Below are 14229 nucleotides of genomic sequence, written 5' to 3'. Positions count from 1 at the left end.
AATCCAAACTATTTTATGATTCTATGATTTTGCTGTACAAGGCGGTTGTCTTGTTAATCACAGCCTTTGGGAGGTCTGTTCACAAAGATGCAACAGCTTTTAACTCTGCTGCTATGATTAGGCATGCTCATTCCTGCAGTGCTGATGCAACTCCAGGAATGCAGTGCAAAAAAAAGGATTTATTCTGACCTGGGAAGTGAAATAGGTATACTAGTAAAAGGAATCTTTAAGTTATGTAGTTAGGCCCATGTTAGGAGTTAATTTGTGCATGGAGGGGAAAGCAACCAGGTTGTGTTATATTTCCTTCACCCTCCAATATTAATCTATTGATGCTATGCATTAGTATTAAAAGGATGGGAGGTGGCGAGCATTCGTTAGAATGCTTGGTGTGCATCAGTACTGTACGTGTCCTCTACGCAGAAGGGTATTACTGAGAACAAGTTAGAGTAAATAGGATGAAAAGCCATTTCAATTAATAAACAAGTAAAATAGAGGAATTCTTTCAACACAAAACTTTAAGGTTAAGAGATGGGTAACTTACTAATATTGGTTTATGTATTGAGATCATGTTTCTGTATAATTTATATAAGAGTAGAAATTTATTTGAATTCTGATTTTTTTTTTTTTTTTTTTTAAGAACAAATTAGTACCATTGAGTTTATGCAGAGATTGTTCCCTGTGCAGTTACAGGATGTGGAAGTGTGTGTGGAATTATTTGTATTGCGAGGTATGCAAAAGGAGTTGCCTCTGAAGAGTTGTTTTTTCTGTTAATTATGTTGTAAGTCGCACTAAATAGAGCAATTACTTAGAGGGTTTTGTATTCCTTTCCCTTTGGCTTTTATTTTCTGAGCAAAGAAATCCAACTACTGATCAATTTCTTAGGTGTCTGCTAGCTGGAAGGTATTTATTGATCTGCCACTTCAATTTGCTTGATTTTGTCAACTCCTTAAGTTGTAAATGCTTGAAATTATATTGATGCTCTGTGCATTCGACGTCTGCTCAGTGACCACTCAGACTGTTGGAGTGAAAGTGTTCTTACATGATTAAACTTATTTTGAGATCTTTTTTGGTTTTGATTTCTTTTTCTTATCAAACATGAACTTGTACAACTCTCCAAATCCTTTTACTAAAGTGAGTATTATTAAAGGACTAAAATATGACTGTCAGGAAATTTGGAAATTTCCTTCTGCAATCAAATTTTTTTTTTTAAGTATAGTGGGGTCAGTCCCAAACTAGTTGAATTGACATGAACTTCAGTAGCTTAATAACTGGTATGCTTTCTAGCTGCATGCCAGTCAATTTGTATGCTTAATTCTATTTGAGAATCTCACTTTCATTTTCATTGAAACATCTTTTAACCAAATTAGGTTAAAGCAAAGTTATTTTAAGTAAACCTTCAATGAATGAAACCATGCTTGAGCAAAGTTGACAGGGTAATTAGACCTATTTTTCTTTGCATGTAGAAAAGAGGACTATTTGAAGTATTTCTGGGTATTTTTGTAAGTTGATCTATGATCTGGAGTTTGGTTTAGCGAGGAATTTTTCCTCACTTTAGTCCTTTAAATTCAATGTTATCTTATTTTTAGCCATTTCTCCATTTGAAGTCCAGCCACTTTCAACTGAGGTCCAAGAAGGTGGAGTAGCTCGATTTGCCTGTAAAATAACAGCAAACCCTCCTGCCATTGTGACATGGGAAGTGAATCGAACAACTTTACCTTTAGTCATGGACAGGTATGTAGAGTTACACATTTTAGAATGTCATTTATTTTCTGTGGTAGTTTTGAGCCTGCTACAAGAAGAAAATCTGAATACTTGCAATGCCATTACATAAAAAAGGTTCCATGTGTATAGTATGTCAACTATTAAAATAGCTAGTAATAGTTATGTTAATGAATTTGAAATAGGTGTTATGAGTGCAGAGCAGAATCACCCACTATTGTCTAAATAATAATCATTGACCTATGAATTGTCATTGGAGAATTTTGTATGCAGGAATGGGAATTGCTGTGGGATACAGAATAGACGGACTTTGGCTGTGGGGGTGGTTTGAACTAGCGGGATTGCTTTCAAGGAAGAATTGATGCTGAACCTGTTTTTCTTTAGAGGGCCAATAAGAATTATATGTACAGAAAATTGAGTTAAAACACTTCATGCTAGGGAAATTCTGCGCAGGGGGACTTCTCTTGTATTGATTAACTTGAAGCTTACAGCCTGCTCCCTGCTAGATTCCTTCCCTGTCCAAATTTTGTTCATTGAACCTACTTCCATCCTTTTCGACATGTGACTTTGGTTGAACATGTCTAAGATACCTAGCATGCAAAAGAAGGTAAAAAGAGAAACATAAAAATTGAAAGCATGGGTGGGTTTCTGGGAACCGTATACCCGTTATGACAGTGTATCAGAAATTGCTGCCAAAAACCAGCCAACCTGAATAGTATGAATGTAGTAGCTGGCTAAAGAAGATTGGGATGGTTGCTTCTGAGGGTGAGAAAGATCTGCTTGTTGAAAGTAAATTCCTCTGCTCTCATTGTGATGCTGGAGGGAATCCCGCTTGTAGTTCAGAAATGAGGGGAGGCGAGTCATGTATAGAGAATGTTTTTGAGTCTCCAGCCTGCTGTTCCCAGGTCAGTGTAGCAATAGCAGTGTAGTCACTTGTAAATCAAGCAGTTAATTCCATGGTGGTGTTCACTGGCTGAACATTTATCTACCTTTCTTTTTTTGTTTCTGTGACAGGATAACTGCTCTACCTACAGGAGTTCTTCAAATCTATGGTGTTGAACAGAAGGATGCTGGGAATTATCGATGTGTTGCCACAACAATAACCAATAGACGTAAAAGCACTGAGGCAGTGCTGAGTGTTATTCCAGGTACTCACCATGTGAGATTTTTTTCAATGGAATTATATTCTTTTTTACATTATAGCAAAAACACTTACATGTGTTGAAGAGCTGTAACTGTCCTCTGAACCACCTGCCCAAGTAATAATTTTGCTTGCTTGTATCTTGTGGCTAAAATATTGTTCAGTGTAAGTTTCCACAATTACTGAAATAAGGCTTTGGTGTAAATTTAATTTCAAGCATCCTTAAAAAAATGTCGTGTTTTATTTCATATTTAATTGAATTTTTGTTTAATTCTTCTCACTTTCTTTGATTTTTTTAAAAAAATTTTTTTCCCCTCCAAAGCCTCAGATTTGAAGCCTTTTTACAAGCCGTCTATAATAGCTGGTCCTCAAAACATTACGGCATCCCTTCATCAAACTGTCATACTGGAGTGTGTAGCCACAGGGAATCCAAAGCCAATCATCTCATGGAGCCGGTTAGGTAGGTCTTAAAATTACCGCATATGACCTTCAGCCTGTGGAGAGGAAGTGAAACTGGAAAGAAAGGATTTCAGCAATTAGGTTACTGTTCCGAGGCTTCATGTAGTGTAGGTAACGATTAGTAGGTTAGGGTAGGATAAGTGAAACACTTTTAGTTGCATACTTCCATACTGCTGTGAAGAAGCCCTGGGGTTTTCTGAGGCTTTGGACTCCCCGCTTCTCCCCAGCGCAGTGTGGGCAAAGTGCCAGGTAGGGTGGTGACCTCCAGGGATCTGTGACTTGGAGTAAAATCAATGGTGAGTTAGGGCAGGTTGGAGTGGTTGTATCCTATGAAACAATGCTGTAAATGTTTCTTCCCCTCTTCTTCTTAAAAGCAGTTTGTGAATGTGATTTGGACCTTGTGTTAATAGGCCATTTGGACTGTGGATAAGTATAGTCAAACCCTGAGTAGTCTGCCTAGAAGAGGAGAAGAGAGGGAATGCAGTAAGAATAATAACATCCATCAGCGCATCACATTTTTCCATGAAAACTACCTCTGTGTTTATTCTGACATGTACGTAAATGTGAAAGTCAGGACTGTACCTGTAGAAGCATGAAAAGTTTTCCTACATTTTTATTTCTAAAAGCGGGAGAAATAAACATATATTTCCTAGTTGATTCAGTGGCTCTTGTAGACAAACAAGTAAGAAAAAAGTTACCTAACAGTCAGAGAGCATTTGCTGTGAAAATAGAAGAAAATGTATGGTAATCAAATATATTCATTTTATTCCCAGCATAATTCAGACAGAGATAGATGATCCCTGCTTGTAAAGATGATGTGGATGTTGGTAGTGATGAACTGAATCATAGTGCAAGACAATTGGGGAGGCTAACTGGGAAAATGGCATTAGCTGTAATGGTGAATTTCAGATATAAACCGCTTAGCAAGTGGTAAGACCCAGCCATCTGAATGGTCAGATAACTTGGGTGAAGAGCAAAGCAAATGCAAAATGGAAACCTCTGAAAGCTCATCTGTGATTTCCCTTTGCATCTTTTGACTTTTAAACTCTAATCTATGCCATTACTGCCTAGGCAACCCTATTTAGGTAAGTTATTTACATACATTGAACAGCCTTGTAACCACACTTCTCCCACTCTCTCAAATAGACCATAAGTCCATTGACGTCTTCAATACCCGTGTCCTTGGAAATGGGAACCTCATGATCTCTGACATAAAGGTGCAGCATGCAGGCGTGTATGTCTGTCGAGCCACTATCCCAGGCACACGAAACTTCACGGTAGCAATGGCAACTCTCACTGTGCTGGGTGAGCCTGCTTTGACTTCCACAGTGTGTTTTAACAAGTTGTGTCTGTCTTGAGCTGTGCAATGTACTGGGCTGAATTTTTATCTCAAACAGCGCACCAAGGTCTGTAGGAAGACTGCAGAGATAAAACAGATCACAGAACTGTGGCTGCCTTCTTCTGTCTGTTGACTTAGATGAGAAATGTCAGATACTCATCATTTGAGTTATAAACCAGCAGTTCATTTGCACTTGGAGATACCCAGATGCAATGTTTGCTCTGGGAAGACAGGCTTTCAACACAGAAAAGAATCCTGTAACAAAGCAGAAATATGTAATATATATGTATGCTTCATGAGCAGTATGTCATAGGCTGGAGTTTGATTTGTTTGTATTTATAAATGCATGAACAAAAATGTGTAGAAAGTTGCTGTCTGTGCAGATAGTATGTATCTTTAAACAAATGTGTTTTGTTTACATGGAACATGCTTTCTGCATGGGTATATCTGTATTTGAGTGGCCTGAGGAGAGAGGTTTGTGTGTGGTTTGTGTTGTTCTGACTGTCCTTGCATTTGTGGGAGCTTGATTTTTTTTTTTTTTTTTTTTTTTTTTTATTCCCTTGTTACTTATCTGTAGCTCCACCTTCATTTGTGGAATGGCCGGAAAGTTTAACAAGGCCTAGAGCTGGTACTGCTCGCTTTGCTTGTCAGGCAGAAGGAAATCCTGCCCCCAAAATTTCATGGTTAAAAAATGGAAGGAGAATACACTCCAATGGTAGAATAAAAATGTACAACAGGTAAGATTGCAATTGTACAACAGGTAAGATTACAATTGCTGTATGACAGCTGTGCTAATGATGTGCTACCAAAGGATGAAATTGCAGTAACTAAATACAGCCAAGCAAGATATAACTCAAGTAAACATTAAATTGGACATTAAATGTAGTTATGGACATTTCCTTGGCAGAAGGAGTGCAGATTAGTCAATACCTAAAATCCTCAGCAAAGCTTTTGTGATCACTGCCTTACCTGGGGTGGAAACTGAAGTGATTTCACCACAGAGTTGCTCTAGATTTACAGTAATGTAGCAGAGACCAGGATCTTGCTAGTTGTTTGAGGCTCCATTTCACTACTTCTGTATAGTGAGCAGCTCATATTAAAGAGTTGGTTAAGAAATGACAACCCTAAGGTTGTGCTTTTTGCAGGCGGGAAATAGATTTACAGGTTTGTTTTCACTGTGCCTGGCTTTGCAGGCATAAACATAAACATGGCAGGTTTTGAGGAACACTTCAAGTTGCTAAGTTTCACAGCGGCACATCCATTTCTAATAGAAGAGTTTGTGGCATGCAAGTCAACTATACTAAACTCATAAAGCAGAGGCAAACGTAATTGTTGTTGCATTATGTAGAGCTAAGTTTATCCACAATGTAAGCTTTTTCCCCCCCTTTTTCTTCCTTTTGGATTCAGTAAATTGGTGATTAACCAGATCATTCCTGAAGACGATGCCATTTATCAGTGCATGGCTGAGAATAGCCAGGGATCTATTCTCTCCAGGGCCAGGCTTACTGTAGTTATGTCAGAAGACAGACCCAGTGCACCTTACAATGTCCATGCTGAAACGATGTCAAGCTCAGCGATCCTCCTAGCATGGGAGAGGCCACTGTATAATTCAGACAAAGTGATTGCATACTCCGTTCATTACATGAAAGCAGAAGGTAAGCAGTTTGATTTAAATACTATTTAACTACTCGTATGTGGTAAGAACTTGAATGTCCTTGCAAAGACTGTCAAATTTGAATGGTTCATAACCAGGGCTGCATCAGAGCATACCAGCGTATAAATGCATGTTGTAATCAACAGGCATGCTTGGGGAAAAATGCTTTTGCCACATCATCTCATTTGTGGGACTGAGTGTTCTTCCAACTCACCCTTGTCTGATTGCTCCAGTGAGCAGATTTTGAAGTTAGGAATGGGCTTTAAAACCTGGGACCTCTATACTACTACCTGGGTTTCCCTCTGTCCTCAGCAGGAGCTTCTGCCTACTCTCTTCCATGTGTGTGCTTGGCAGGGAAGGACAGAGCATACAATAGAATCCTGGAAGCTTACAGAGTAGAACTTTTCACCAGAGACAGCTCTTTTGTCTAGATCCCCAAATTCTAGTGACTTTACTGGCTTTCATGTATTTTGGAGTAGAATAATTGATGCTTTATTGGCTTAATTATCTTCTCTTAGAAAGAATATTGGCTGAATGGTAAAGTCCTCTCTCCTTTCACCCCTTAGTCTCCTATAATGAGAAAAGTATACTCAAACTCTAAAATATGGTGAAATAGCCATGAATGGTTTATCCTAGTCTCTGAAATTATATATAAATTCCTATATAAAAGGGAATGGATAGTTAAAATAAAAATGAGTAAGTAGACATTTTAAAACCCCTTAGTATTAAGTAATTGCTTTAAGCTAAGGTAATCGTTAAGGTGATAGACAACAGACATTTTTCATAAGCAGGAGAAGTGATTGCCAAAAGACTTGAACATTTGTTAGGTGCATGGCTTAACTAAGCTGCGATGCAGCTCTGTTTCCTAGGAGTGATTTCTTTTTCCATTTCTATTCAGTAAGTGGTTTATTCAAGGACAGGACTGCAGATGCTCAGCTCTGTGTGGAATACCAGTCTGCCATCTGCTAAGCAGAGGACAGGAAGGACAGCTTAATTACTCTTAACACTGATGCAGGAATAGCTGCCTTTGCTTTTGCAAGTGGGATATTTCAGGACACAAGAGAATTTTGTCTGAAGGAAGGAAGGAAAGAGTTTTAAAAGATAATGAGGACAAGAGGTGCGGGAAATTACCCCCTACACTTTCAGTCACTGAAGTATTGTGCTCACAACCCCCTCTTAAAGCTAATATGAATAAAGTCACACTAGATAAGTTATCCGGGTAATTGTATGTCTGGTGCCAGTGTAGAGAGCAGAGACCTGGTAACTTCAAAGAAAACTGGAAGACTGTCCTTAAGGAAGTGTGTGTTTGTGCAGGAAACACAGTAGTGAAAGGAATTATCTTCTGAAATGTGTTTTCTGCAAAATTTTTGTTTTCTGCAATCTCTGCCTCATTTGCTTGCTTGTCCAAAGGTTATATCTTGTGAAATGAGATTGTACCTTGTCTTGGTTTAGAAACCAAACCAAACTCCAAACAAAAGCAACCATCCAACCAAAAAACTCTGATTTATTTGAACTTGCTTTCTCAAATACCATTTTTTCATCTTTCCAGACTGTCTTGTGATATTTACTTTATTTAATACAATGCTGTTGCGCATCCTTTCACGTTAGTAAAGAAATCCACACAGGGAGAGTGGGGAGGGCTGTGTTAAGAGGAGCAATTACAGTGGTGGGAATCAAAATGTAGGTGATCTGCATGCATTTTTTTCTTTGGTAACATGATTGGGTAGTACCAGAAGATCTGCATCAGGACATAAAACCACTTTTGTCTCGTTTTGTAGAAAAGGTGTTGAGCTTCAAAGGCTAGTGGACTGCACTTCTGTAAATAATTGCTTTATAAGTGATAGTTTGTAAACCTTTCTGAGGATGTTGCCCACATATCAGAGGCATTATTAAAAACCTAGAAAATGCCTTTGTGAGAAAGTATCACATGAGTCATCTCTCTAATGTATATTTAGAAGCAACTATATTTAAAGAAATGCAAATTAAATATTAAGGAAAATCTTTTGATGACATTCACACCATACCAGGCCATAGAGGTGCTAACATGGACTGTTGATGTTATCAACACCTTATTTACTCTGTAAGAATTCTAGACAATTATGTATTAATGTAAATAGTTTGTATGAATGTATTGCTTTCATTATTCCTTTCAGCCTGTCTTTCCCCAGTCCGCCCTCACACCCTGCTTCAGACCCTAATGAAGATTAAAAATGATCTCAGATATATCTGACTTAACTAGAGTATATCTTACTTGCTTAAAGCTTCTTGTGTAACTTTTTACTTTATACATTTATGTTCATATATTGCTCTCTTGTTTTAGTTAGGAACCACATTTGTCAGTGTGAGTAAAGAACATTTTATTGCAAAAGAAAGACAGTACTTGCTAAGTCTCCTAAGTTGTACTGAAGCTTATGATTCCATAAGCTTTAACAGAAGGGAAAACTGGATAATACATTAATCATATGCAGTTCTGTAGAGTTTTTTCTGTAGACTTCACAATGTGGTAGGTGCTTTGAATACAAAAGATACCATCACTCATCATTTAATTTCACAACTGGAGTATTCTGATGTTTCACTGTAAAAACAGGTTTAGGTCCTCTTCCCTATTTAAAAAAAAAAAAAAGTTAGTGTTTTAATCAAGTTAGTTGAAGAAACTAACAGGTGTTTTTTTGTGTTTTTGTTTTTTGTTTCTTTAAGCAGAATATTTTACATTCAAATCGGGGTCATAGTAGCAAGAAGAATAAGGGTCTGATGAGCGTGCATGTTGGAGTGTGTTAATTCCTTGTTAGTGATTTAGAAAAGGCACAAAGGGAACACTGATTGTGGTGGAAGGCAAGCCTTGTTCTCTATTATGGCTGTTTCATTAGGGCCTCTGCATGAGGCCTAGCAATCCATTCAATGAGAGAACAAGTCCTTTTAATTTGAGCTCAAGGATCTTGTTTAGCAGGTCAGAAATCGTGCCTTGCAATTCCTAATTAACAAGCCATTAACTAGTCTGTTGTGAGATGCTCGTAATCTTGTCTAATTAAAATGCTATCAAGTTAATTCATAAATGTGGGAAAACTTAATGGCGGAATTTGCCTTTCGTTTTGTTTATAAATGCAGTTGTGAAGAGGAGGAGCTGGCTCTTACAGAGTTTTGATTAAGTTGACATGCACTTGGTGTGAATTGTTCGTTAATACAGCAGCTTTCACACTTATTCCACTTTATAGCCTTCCTCTATAGGAATAAAGCCCAACAAAGACAAGGACTGCTGCATGCATTGCTATGCATATTTTAATGTGAATTGCTGAGAATTTTTTCTTTTTTTCTTTTTTTTTTTTTTAACAACTCACTAAGGAGCCAAACATTTTTGAAGCTCATTCTGGTCTGTTCTTACTGGCCTTTCTCCAAATTAAAGAAAAACCGTGTCAATCAAATGTAGTAGAATTTGCAGGGCTAAAATGAGATCCTTTTGCTGAATAAATTCTTTCTGTTTGTTTCTTTTGGGGGGGGTGTTTGTTTTGTTATTGATGGAGTAGAGCCCTTGCATTCCTTGCAGTCTGCTATAGAAAGGCTCTGTAAATAGGTTTTGAAAAAAAACCTCCCTGACTCTAAACAAATAGATTTAGAAACTTGGTATGAATGATAAGGCTATTAGAGCTTGTCTGTTGTGTTACTGTACATTGGGCACAGTTTGTTGTGACTAATTCTAAATAGGGTTTAGAATTGCATTCAGCATCCCGTGTTCAGGAAAATCCTGAAACACCATAATCTACACAACAGCAAGACACAGTTACTCCTGTGCAATAAAGAACTTTTACTTAGTAGGATTGAAAAAATAGAGGTAGGCTGTGGAAGAACATGAAATAACTTTGTAAGATCTTAAAGCCAAGATACTGTGATGTTTAGTGATTGTCAGGAATTTTTGTTTGTCTAACCCTTTTTTTATGCCAGGGTTAAATAATGAAGAGTACCAAGTGGTCATTGGAAATGATACAACGCATTACATTATTGATGACTTGGAACCAGCCAGCAACTACACCTTCTATATTGTAGCTTATATGCCTCTGGGAGCCAGTCAGATGTCAGATCATGTGACTCAGCACACCCTTGAAGATGGTAAGGCGAAGGTTTAGGTGAACATTTTTATTTGCACTGAATAGAAAAGTGCAATCCAGTGCTAACGGCTCTTGAGCATCCCAAATTTCCATTGATGTCAGTGAGACTTCTGGATACATGCAATGTAAGACTGAGCCAGCTAGTGAGAGGAATAAGACTAAAATAACATTCTGACAGGGCAGCATTGTATATTACACGGTGTCTTTTTCTATGTTGAAAGACATTTCGTTAAATCATGTAAATAACTATTCGAAATCTTTAAGAACTCCTGCAGTGTTGAGAATTTGATGATAGCCTAAGATTTAGTCTCTATGACTCTCTCTTGGGCATCTGAAACGTGAATCAAGCTGCACACCCACTGCATCTTTTGCAAATTTTGAAGGAAAATTTGAAATAAAAATTTGCTATTAAAAAAAAAAAAAAAATTTGTTTGGGTTTTTTTTTGTCTATGTGCTTGTTAGTAGAATCAGAATTTCGTAAAAGACCCTACTGATTTATTTCTGTGCAGTGATTTAACTAATGTGAACATCATGGCAACAACAAACTGTTTCATATAGTTCATTAGAACTGATTAATAAATACTGACAGGGTTAAGCTTTGGCAGCATGGAACATTGCCAGTTCCAGTTGTCTGCCTGTCTCTTTGCCAGGAGTTACTACTGTCATTACATGGTTGGCGGAAGAGAACACACACTGAGTCTTCAACAGTACAGGTTGTTGTCTAGACTCTCAGTTTAAGCTGCTGCATCTAACCTTTACAGTTTGTCAGAACAGTAAGGTGCTGATTGCCTTTGATTACTGCTGGCAGCAATAAGAGAAGAAAATGTTGAGGGCCTTACAGAAAGGAGCTTGCTAAGGCTATACTGCATGCAAAAGGTGAGAAGTATGAGCGGTGTCAAGTTATCCTTAAAATAAACAAGAATCTACAAAACTTCTTGGATTATTTACTCTTACATTACTGGCACCTCATCATAGGCTAAGGTGTCAGATGAGAATTTTCCATCTCTCTTTTTCCTGAGTTCAGAAGTTTTGTCTCTTCCTTTTTAGTTCCCTTGAGAGCTCCTGAAATTAGTTTGACAAGCAGGAGTCCTACAGATATTCTCATCTCTTGGCTGCCGATTCCCGCAAAATACAGGAGAGGTCAGGTGGTCCTGTACCGTCTGTCTTTCCGCCTCAGCACAGAGACCAAAATCCAAGTCTTGGAGCTTCCAGGGACTTCAGATGAGTATCTCCTTGAAGGCCTGAGGCCTGACAGTGTCTACTTGGTTCGTATCACTGCTGCAACAAGGATTGGCTGGGGAGAGGCATCTTTGTGGACTTCTCACCGGACTCCCAAAGCTACAAGTGTGAAAGGTAATTCCTAATGTTACCAGCAGCCTTGAGATGGGGTCAATTGCAGGCTTCATCTGAAGGCTACAAAATTTTTCTGACAGGTAGTGCAAGGATGTGAAATAGGTTTTTCCCCTTACATGTTCTTGTTCTGGTGATCTAGAAAATAGTGTTCTAACCACGATTCTGTGCATAATCTGCAAAAACTTCTGATTGCTTTAATAAATTAAATGCAGTTAATACATAGTTTCAGGATCAAAAGTTGAAGAGGAACTAATCTGTCTTATGAAAGGCTTTATATGTGACAGGAGAAGGAAAAGCTGATGTATTATTTTGGTGTCAATCTTTGATTGTTTCCACATGTTGATGTTCACATATTTGACATGGTGGCAGGAAACTTTAATTCATGTTTGTGAGATGCTGCTGCTCAAATGTTTTAGCTTGTAGACTCGTTTCCAATAATAACACGGTTTTCTTCCGTCCTATATAATTTGAATAAAAGAATCTAACAACCCCAAACCCCATTGTTATTCAGTGTAAAATACCTTTCTGCAAATTGGGACATTACACATTAGTAGTGTGTACAGGTACTTAAAAGATCTGAATTGATGCATGTATGTCTTATGCATATGTCAAAATGCACATATGTTTTGAATATGCAAATTGACTTGATATTTGAAGTCTAATTTAAGTTGTTATAATTGAGCCTTGGATTACATTATTATTTAGTGATGTCATGCAGAAGAGCATTCAACTTTGTATGAATGGCTTGAAAAAGATGTAGATTTGTATTTGTAACTTTATTTCTTAGCTGTAATCCACATCCATCTACTTTGGATTTCATTGAGTTTTAACTACTATAGCAAATTATTAGCACGAGATGAACTGTGATGTTATTGTTAATCACATTTGCTCTCGCTCACTTTAAAACAGGAGGTAATTTTATAACTATCTTTGGAGTGGTTTTGTTTTTCTTTGAAAATAACTACCTTATAAAATTAATTAGTTAATTAAGATGCAGAATTTAAAAAATGTTTCTATTCTGATTTATCTGAAATTAAGTTGTTAGATTAGCTTATAGGGACTCAGACATCATAATAAAGAAATAATTATGCAAGTACACAGATGAGCCAGAATCAAAGTCTTGAGTGAACTTTGGATTGATGGGCATCCAGATTTTTGCGTGAAAATTAGTTGTTTCTAGAATATGAGTATTATATATATTTCTCTAAAACCAGCACCAAAGTCTCCTGAGCTGCGTTTGGAGCCGATGAACTGTACAACCATTACAGTACAGTGGCAGCAGGACTCTGAGGACACTGCAACTATTCAAGGGTACAAGCTGTATTACAAAGAAGAAGGCCAACAGGAGAATGGACCAATTCTGTTGGATGCCAGTGATCTTGAGTATACTGTCAGTGGTTTAGGTGAGTATATAAAATATTTCTTATCTTTTCTGGAAGACAGCAAAGTCAAAGGACATCTTAGGGAGCTTAAATTATTAGACCTGTAAGGCAACAACGTTAGGTTTGGCCATATATTTTCCCAGCAGTAAGCTTTGCAAGCTTGAGTTATGCTGCTGATGGAATAATCCTCTCCCAAAATATGTGTTGCAGGACACTTAGATAACCAGATCTTGTAAATCTTGTATAAATTGGAAGAAGGACAGCCAGCTACTTATCACAAGATACAGAACTATAGTTAGTAAACACTGCTCGTAAATGACATGTCTTTTTAATATTCAGTTTAATAATCTTTTTTTTTTCAGCTTTTGTGTATTTACGCCTGATCTAGTAACAGTGAAAGATTAATACAAAATGCCAAAGATTTTTCTCTGGTATTTCTAGCCTATTTCTCTGTTATTTGTAGCCTTTGTCACAGCTATACTGCACAACAAGCACTGCTTGCTCACCGTAGTAGCAAGTAGTCCTTGTGCATGTTATTATCCTGTTAATATTTTTAATGTGTAAGGGTAAATATTTGCAGGACTGAGCACAAAGATTAGGGCACAGAGCTTGCTGAGTCCCACTGGAGTCTTTCCATTGATCATCTGACTCTTTCCTCATGTAGCTCTTGCGATGTGTATTAGTACAGATGTGTTGGTATTATCCCTAGGTAGAAGGTGTTTCTGTTTACATATACGACTGAGAATTTCTTTCATAAAAAGATGTGATCTATAATGTAATCAACAAAAGTAATATAGGACTTGACACTTAGTGTTTGAAGTGTGTTGAGATAGTTTACTTAGGGGTAGCGTGGAGAATTAATCTTGACTAAATCATCAAAATTGACCTGCAGTCTTAATTAGGTCAAATGGCCTCTTGACCATGCTCAGATATTCTCATCTGCTGCATACTGTTGAAATACTATTTTCGGGGAGATTTGAGGAGAGCCTTCTGGTCTGTTAACTGGACAACTGACCATCTGTGACCATTTCTAGTCAGAGCATTTGGCAGCAGCTGACTGTTTAACAGAGCTGTGAGACAAA

The 14229-nt window shown here is 37.6% G+C and overlaps 1 protein-coding gene across 1 annotated transcript in view; it reads left to right on the top strand.

Annotated features, from left to right (window-relative positions):
• Positions 1 to 637: 637 nt before the first annotated feature.
• PRTG (protogenin) overlaps positions 638 to 14229 on the top strand; it is a gene marked incomplete at both ends in the record, with an annotated part of 48773 nt that continues 35181 nt past the window's right edge. The window contains 10 exons of the mRNA XM_009572266.1: positions 638 to 727; positions 1587 to 1731; positions 2734 to 2867; positions 3183 to 3320; positions 4466 to 4624; positions 5236 to 5395; positions 6066 to 6313; positions 10249 to 10413; positions 11460 to 11765; positions 12980 to 13168. Of these exons, the coding sequence (XP_009570561.1) occupies positions 638 to 727; positions 1587 to 1731; positions 2734 to 2867; positions 3183 to 3320; positions 4466 to 4624; positions 5236 to 5395; positions 6066 to 6313; positions 10249 to 10413; positions 11460 to 11765; positions 12980 to 13168 (1734 nt within the window). The remainder of the gene's footprint in view (positions 728 to 1586; positions 1732 to 2733; positions 2868 to 3182; positions 3321 to 4465; positions 4625 to 5235; positions 5396 to 6065; positions 6314 to 10248; positions 10414 to 11459; positions 11766 to 12979; positions 13169 to 14229) is intronic.

This window comes from Fulmarus glacialis, unplaced genomic scaffold (assembly GCF_000690835.1).
Source record: "Fulmarus glacialis isolate BGI_N327 unplaced genomic scaffold, ASM69083v1 scaffold40082, whole genome shotgun sequence".
NCBI lineage: Eukaryota > Metazoa > Chordata > Aves > Procellariiformes > Procellariidae > Fulmarus > Fulmarus glacialis.
This window is presented reverse-complemented; position numbering and strand designations above follow the sequence as displayed.